At 34.0% G+C, this 8278-nt stretch overlaps 1 protein-coding gene across 1 annotated transcript in view; it reads left to right on the plus strand.

The window, feature by feature from the left end:
* TECRL (trans-2,3-enoyl-CoA reductase-like) overlaps window positions 1-8278 on the plus strand; it is a 163919-nt gene that overhangs the window by 148066 nt on the left and 7575 nt on the right. The window contains exon 9 of the mRNA XM_011969831.1: window positions 1394-1451. Coding sequence (XP_011825221.1) covers window positions 1394-1451 — 58 coding nt within the window. The remainder of the gene's footprint in view (window positions 1-1393; window positions 1452-8278) is intronic.

The following is an 8278-nucleotide window of genomic DNA, read 5'->3' on the forward strand; positions in this document are numbered from 1 at the left end:
CATTTGAGTGAAGAAATGAAATTCCAAATGTGAAATTTACTTAATCTTTCATACATAGCAAATGAAATATGTGGTATGTGAATGCAGGTTAATGCCACAAACGCCCACACACTTATCCACATTGACATGTAAAAATTTCAACTAAAAACGTATTATCTGAAAATTTGAAATTCCACTTTTTCTTTCTAATGATAACTTAAGAAACCAAAAGCCTTTCTATAATTATTTTGTGTAGTTATGTTGCTACAAAATTTGTATTTGCATTGTTTTCTGGATCTTTAAATACAGATTTAATATATTTGGTGTATTTGTTTACATTAGATCCTGGGTGAATTAATTTATTGAAGCTGGTTATTTTAAGTAGCATTTTTACATAACAGTTCTAGATGATGAAAATTGATTTAAATTTTCTCTTTCAATCTATTTTTTCCCTAAAATTTAGAAAGTGTTGAAATATATACCAGTTGTTTATTGTGAGAAACATCCAGAAATTAAAGTCCATAGAACTGTTATTATATATGAAAAATACATACAGAAATAGTCGAAAAGAACAAAATCAGATATATTTTATGATATTAATAACATTAAAGACACTGAGTTTGATGGATGCTCAACTTTTGGGATATATTACAAGTTGAATGACTTCAAACAATAAAGATTTAGAATAATATATTCTGTTATTAGTAACATAGTATTTATATGTCAAATACATACCTTGTGTTAAATCAGATAAGGTATATATGGCAGACAAAGGAAGGGTCTTACCCTCACAGGAAACATGTTGCAAACTAGCAACATTATTAGTCTCAGGAGATGGTGGTAATCCTTTGATCTTGGAGGAACATAGTGGCCTATTAACAGGGACAAATAGTAGAGTGTATATGATCAGGAGGTCTTGACAGATAAGCAGCAGGTTTCTTTGTGTGGCAGCACTGCTCACGGTAGGTTTTCTAAACTGAACTGAAACTAGTTGGAAATCAAACAATCACCATTTCACTAGAAAGAGTTTTGCTGTTTATGAACTGAGATTAACATAAACTTATGCCAAATTTGTCTTCAGCAAGAGTTGTCTCTGTATGATCTGAAAGTCTTCCCATAGTAACAAGTACAAAGCTGATTAACAAGACAGTTTAAACCTGATTATCAAACAGTGTGAAAAATATCTTCAGAATTTCCAATTGTTGTGACTAATTATTTTTATTCTATATATGCCAGCAACAGCTTCTTTCATTGTTGTAATTTAAAAAGTACTTCTCCTTATGATTAGAATAAAATATATATCTTTTGAATCTTTGGGATTAATGTATTACACATAGTTTGTATGTCCCTTGAATACATTTTTTTTTAATAGGCAGAGGTATATCACACTGAAAATGTTTAAAATGTTTTGCAGATTTGTGAAGCTGGGAATCATTTCATTAATGTAATGTTGTCTCATCCCAATCACACAGGTTAGTTCTATTTTCTTTTTCTTTTCTTTAGAGTGAATTGTGTTAATAATTATTTTTATAATCTTACTTCAAAAAATCTTTAAAAATCAAAATTCAATAGTTAGAAATATGTATGCCACATTTTTCCCTTTTATGTCTAATTTTTCCAAATATTTGAACAGAATCATATTCTCTAATAATTATTTTTCTAAAATGAAGTGTGCATGCACACCATCACCCTCCTCACATACACTAAACAACATCACTTAAATATGTAAATAAATGAACTAATGAATAAGAACAAAAGCAGTATAAAATCACTTGATGAATATCCAAATTACTAAACTCTCACTATTCCTCTCATTTGTACAATATTTAAGGTAGTCTCACTATTTCAAATGACTTTTAATTTTTTTTTTTTTAATAATGGTAATCTTTCATTGAAAAACACAATGGCACTGAAATACCAATGCCTGGGAGAACATTTCAAAGTTAGTAGTATATTTAGTTTGGTGTAAAAGTAACTGTGGTTTTGGACCATGAATTTTAAATCATTGTAACTAGTCTCATACACATCTTTATTAATCAAAATAGGAACCATTATAATCAACACATTTTTGCCAATGAGAAACAGTTTATTCCTGTAGTATGAAAATCCATACTTTAGGAATCAATAAACTCTTGAAAAGCATTTTCTGCCCCCTGCTGATCGTGGAAGCATTTTCCGTACAAAACATTTTCCAGATGCTTGAAGAAATGGTAGTCAGTTAGTGAGAGGTCAGGCGAATATGGTGGATGAGGTAAAACTTTGTAACCCAATTCATTCAACTCTTGAAGTATTAGTTGTGCGATGTGCAGTCAGACACTGTCATGGAGAAGAATTGGGTCCTTTCTGTTGACCAGTGTTGGCTGCAGACATTGAATTTTTCAATGCATATCATTGATTTACTGAACATATTTCTCAATTATACTGGTTTTGCTAGGATTCAGAAAGCTGTGGTGGATCAGACTGGCAGCAGAACACCAAACAGTGACCATGGCCTTTTTTTGAGTGGGCAAATTTGGCTTTGGGAAGTGCTTTGGAGCTTCTTCTCAGTCCAAGCACTGAGCTGGTCATCACCAGTTGTATAAAATCCACGTTTTGTTGCACGTCAAATTCCAATCAAGAAATGGTTTATTGTTCTTACATAGAATAAGGAAACACAACACTTCCAAATGATTTTTTTTTTTAATATTTTTGATCAGCTTATGAGGAACTGACATATTAAGCTTTCTCACCTTTCCAATTTGCTTCAAACGCCAAAGGACTGTAGAATGGTCAATACTGAGTTCTTTGGCAACTTCTCCTGTAGTTGCAAGAGGATCAGCTTTGGTGATTCATCTCAATTGGCCAACGTCAACTTCTGAGGGCCAGTCACTGTGTTCCTCATCTTCAAGGCTCTCACCAAACTTCTTGAAACACCACTGCATTGTGTGTTCATTGGCAGTTCCTGGGAGAAATGTCTTGTTGATGTTGTGAGTTGTCTCCACTGCTTCATGACCCATTTTGTATTTTTTTTTTTTTAAAGGAGTCGCTCTCTTATAGCCCAGGCTGGAGTGCAATGGTATGATCTTGTCTCACTGCAAGTTCTGCCTTCCCGGGTTCAAGCGATTTTGCTGCCTCAGTCTCCTGAGCAGCTGGGATTACAGGCGCATACCATCATGCCTGGCTAATTTTGTATTTTTAGTAGAGACAGAGTTTCACCATGTTGGCCAGGTTGGTCTCAAACTCCTGACCTCAGGTGATCTGCCTGCCTTGGCCTCCCAAAGTGCTGGGATTACAGACGTGAGCCACCGTGCCTGGCCCATGGCCCTTTTGAACTCAATTAAGAAAATTGTTCGAATTTGCTTTTTGTCTAACATCATTTCCGTAGACTAAAATAAACAAAAAATACCAGCAAGTGATAACTCATTAGCAAAAAACATAAAGTGAGAAATGCCAATTAAAATGTTGTATAACATAATCACATTTATTTAATAATGTATTCCAGTATAAAACAGCAAATTCCAACAATGCAAAAACTCAATTGCTTTTATACTCACCTATATATTTGAAAAAGTTTACAGTGTCTCCATTATTTAAAGATATTTTTGGTAAATCAGTCATCTCATTTAGGCTCAATTATATGTAGGGATTCCCAACTGCTTACCCTATATAATATATAATTTAATTGTAAAATCAAATAGAAATGAGAAACATTTGTTTATCATTTGGACTACTTGTTATTAATAATTCAACTGAAAACATAAAGGCATATTTGACTCTTCAATTATGTTTCAACATCAACCTGAATTTCTTAACATTTTCTTGCCTTCCACACTTCTGGCAGGCTAGTGAAACATATAAAACATTTTTTCAGAATAATTGTTACATAAAATAAAATACATATAATTACAAAGGAAAATTATTATATTGAAACAATTGTGAATATATGAAAAAACTAGAATATAAGCATATGTTTGTTATTACAACATTATACAACATTGTGATGAGTACTCAACTTTTTGAGTATTGGTTATAAATTACATATATGCATATTTAAAAAGAAGTGTACTGTGACTTAAAAATATCTGTGCTTCATCTTGGTGAAAAAAATTACACATAAGGCCAATGCTCTTACAGTTTGTGGTCCTCATTTGCAATGGAATGAAGCCTATATTTCATTAAGAGGTTGAATGCCATTTTTATCTGATCCAAATTCATAGATACATTGAATTTTCTTTGGATGCACATGAACCACAAGTGAAAAACATCTGAGAGTCTAATTTTTTTTTAGTAGAGAAGCAAAACACAATATAATCTAATAAAATGCTAGCATTGCCAATGTTTAAATATCACAGATTTTAGTCTTAGCTAGGTGACTAGCAATGTAATCAACTCAAGCTTCTTCATTTATCTGGAATATGGTCTCATCATTTGAAAATGAAAATTTTAAGTCATCCAAGAATTTTGAAATTGTTCATGTAAGAAGGCCGCCTTCTTTTAATATTCACTCTTTATCTTGCTTTGTATATTGCTCTTGAGGAGTCAGATGCCAATCTAATTCTCTCTCTTTTGTTAAATGGTGTTTTTTATTTGCTTCAAGGCACAGGTGACTTTTTTTATTATAAAAGTCTATGAATCTTGAGGGAGTGTCTAAGGGTTGATAATTCTCAACCAATTTCCCCAGGATCACTGGGTACTCTTCTAGTAGGTTGATCCTTTATTTATTTATTTATTTATTTTTTTATTTTATTTTAAAGTTCTAAAACATTTCCTCAAATTACAATTTTAAAATTAGTTTTATTACATTGTGGAGTGTGAGGGGGGTTACACTATACCTATGTTCCTTCTTTTGTCTCTAGCTTCTCCATCACTTTCTCTTTAACTATCTTTGTCCCTTTTTTGGCTATTCTTTTCATCTGCTTAATATCCTCTGTTCTATTGAATGTTACATCCTTAAGCAAATGAAAATGTATTTCATATTACTAGTAAAGTTTCTTCTTTGTCCACAATTTCTTGAGTACAGTCAACTCTTATTTTGTATTATATTTTCTTGTTTTTTTTTTTTCCATATCAATTTTCAGTTTTGGGATTTCTTAATGGTTACATTCTTTGGTAATTGTGTGTGTGTTCTGTAAATTTTGTTTTGTTTTCCATGTGGTGGGTTAGTTTTTGTCTGCAAACAAAAACACTTTCTAGTTTATTCACACAGAAGTATCATGTAAATGCTAATGGATTTACATTAATTATTAAATGTGTGAATTGACCTTGAAGAAAAATAACATAGTTTTTTACAGATGAGGTTACTGAAATCTCTTTAAAAAAAAAGTGCGTTCTGGAAACAGGAGGTTTTTCATTGTGTCTTCTCATCCTCTAACATCGTTGTTTTCTAAATTCCTTGAATCTCAGAACATGTTTCCTTCCTTCCCTTCCCTTCTAAGCTTCCACATGATGCCTTCCCTCTCTGAGCAAACTTCTCTGGGCATCATTTTCTTTCTTAAAAACAATGTCCTCCAAGATGACAACCTCTGGCCTCAACTATTTTCAGATAATTGTATTCAATTTCTCCCTATCCAGGGTTCTGATCTACCAGGTCCCAAATCTTTTCTCAAATTGAACTCTCATCTTCTGATTATGAATTATTAATAGCTACATACTCAATGCATTATTTTTCCTTACATAAAATCTTTATCAGTTCCTGTGTCAGCTCTAAACTGGTGTCTCCTACTCTCGAATTTTTATTCCCTCACTTATATATTACTTGAAGTTTGTTGTAATATCTATTAGATGTGCTTTAGGCATGGTTTATGTCTGGAAGGGAACCATTTAATATTGATTGTACAAAGTGTCATGAGTCATATTCTCAGGTAGCAGAAATTGGTATAAAAGAAGGTTATTAGGAATTATGGAAAAGAAGCAAGGAATGAGAACTATGCCAAAGAGGAAGTTGAGTTGTGATGTAGTCACAAGAATGGTCTTAGTCAACTCTATTGGGTATCTGAAGCTAGAATAACCCTGTAGAGGTGTCAAGAGTTGGAATGGCTGGAGACAGATAAGTTGGATGTGTGTCTACCTGGAGAAGAAAAAGACCTTGTAAGGCAGTTCCCTTTAGTCGAGGACATTTTCTCGGAGGATATGACAGAAGAAAGCTTCAGCAAATGTAGATACTGTGCAAACTACAAAGTATATATATATTCCAATTATTATTTATTTATGATCTGGATAAATTACCACCTTTGTGAACCCACTTTGTCTAACAGTACTTAAAATGTAAAAATGACACTTTTTTTCTGGTATATGGTTCCCTGAATCAATAAAGTTCTTTTAGCAAAGATCACTGAAATCATTATGATGTGCATTTGTTTTGGTGTTACAATACCTTTCCTCCCAGACTATTCTTCCATCAGTGAGTTTGGAGTCTTAGAACTGATTCACATTCCAATACTGGGAAAGGAATAGTAGATCTGACATAGCACCAGCTGTCTCAAATCTCTTAACTATTCATCTATAATTTATTGTATTTGTCTAAATTTAGCAATAGCATTGTTGGATATCCAACTGTCTAGCTTCTAGGGACATTGTGTTTTATTAGTCAAACATAACTTTCTGCGGGTCAAGCCTCCTATGAACAGGGCACTCATTTTGACTCAGGAACAATTAAGTGCTGTAATTGGAACTGCCTTGATTTTCTAGGGAGTGGTGTGAGGAAGTGTCCTTTAATCCCATTCACTACTAGTCATCTCAGTTCTAAGATGACTTCACTTACAGTCAGCCTGATACAGCAAAAATCAACATGAATCTTAGTAATGATGGTGTTCCTTTTACTACCATATTCCTCGTAGTTTTGAAAAGTGATGTATCATATTGGCTCTCCCATGGAACATGAAAAAAAACCCTGAGACCATGAAATGGGGAAAAATTCCTTGCATAGAAAGAAGTCCTCTCTTTTCAGTCTTGCATAGACTATCTGCTCTAGGATTCCTATTTCTCTAAGGCACTTAGCACCTTCTTTCCCAGCCTGCCATGAAAATTCTAACATTTCTTCTTGCTTATTGTGGGCCATTGCTTTGTTCATGTTTCCAGGTACATATTAGTAGAGTGTTTGTACAATCTTAGCAGGATATTTACTCCTGTATTCCAGGACAGTGCTCCCAAAACATAAACAAACCTTTATTCAACTTTATACTTTACCCTTCTTTTCAAACACCCTCAGATTCCAATCCCATGTGTATTCTCCTAAATTTTGTTGGTTCACGCTGGCTGGGTTCTGCAGCTCCTTTGAGGCATTATCTTTTTTTTTTCTCTATCATCCCCAGAACAACCTCAGGTAGTTTATATTGTGATATAACCCTAGTTGTAGTGGCTAGAAGAAAAGATAGGGGAGATTTTCCAGGGGGTTTTCTTGCAGTGTAGTGCCTTCTGTATTGCTTTTAAGGAAGGGTGTGCTCAACTTTCGTAGGGAAGAGTGGGCCACCTCTGCGGGATCAAGGAGTTTATGAAAACCTAGACATTCCAAGATTGTGTGATAAACAAACTTGACTTAACAGATCTGCATTGGATTGGAGTTGGATATTCTTTGGAGTTTGACTACTTTTACAATTAAGACCTGGACCTATTTCTCAGCTTTTTCGCCTTCTTCAGGCCTCTTTGCACACTACCTAGGTGGACCTCTAACTTTCACAACTGCCTTTTAATTGCCAAGTATCAGTTTGTTTTAGATGTCTTTGTCGAGCCATTCAATCACACTTGTAGTATTAGACCAGATAGAATATTGTTTTCAACCACTATAACATAACAATATCCAAGTAGTAAAAGGTTTTTACACTTGGATTGCTACCCTGTACCTTTAGTTATCTGTCTGCACCTACCATCAGCTATGGAGTACACATTGTAGGCCTTATGGTAAGTCATTCAACCCTAAAATGCCATTCCAACATCTGCTTTTTGGGCCATTCCTGGTGCCAAATATCTAAGCTGGGTTTTCTGGAATGCAGATGCCAGGATGGAGATTAATACTCAAGAAGATTGTTAAGGAGTGGTTTTTATGGATAGAAGAAATAGATCATATTTAGGTAGGAAATTGAGAGCAATATAGTCTCAACAAGTCTCCAGTGATTGCATGGGACATTCTAAAACTGGTATGAAAAATCCATGTTCTCCTGAATTGAGTTAATCAATTTTCAATATTGATCAAATACCGTATTAAGGCTAAATCAGTGAGTGTGACCTTGGGTGAGATTGCTTCCGACTATAGGGAGTACAGAAGTTGAAGGTTCTCTCCCAGTAGCACTCCCTGAAGCAATGGAGTAAACCTTATATGCCTAAA

Source organism: Mandrillus leucophaeus, unplaced genomic scaffold (genome assembly GCF_000951045.1).
Source record: "Mandrillus leucophaeus isolate KB7577 unplaced genomic scaffold, Mleu.le_1.0 Scaffold911, whole genome shotgun sequence".
Taxonomy (NCBI): Eukaryota; Metazoa; Chordata; class Mammalia; order Primates; family Cercopithecidae; genus Mandrillus; species Mandrillus leucophaeus.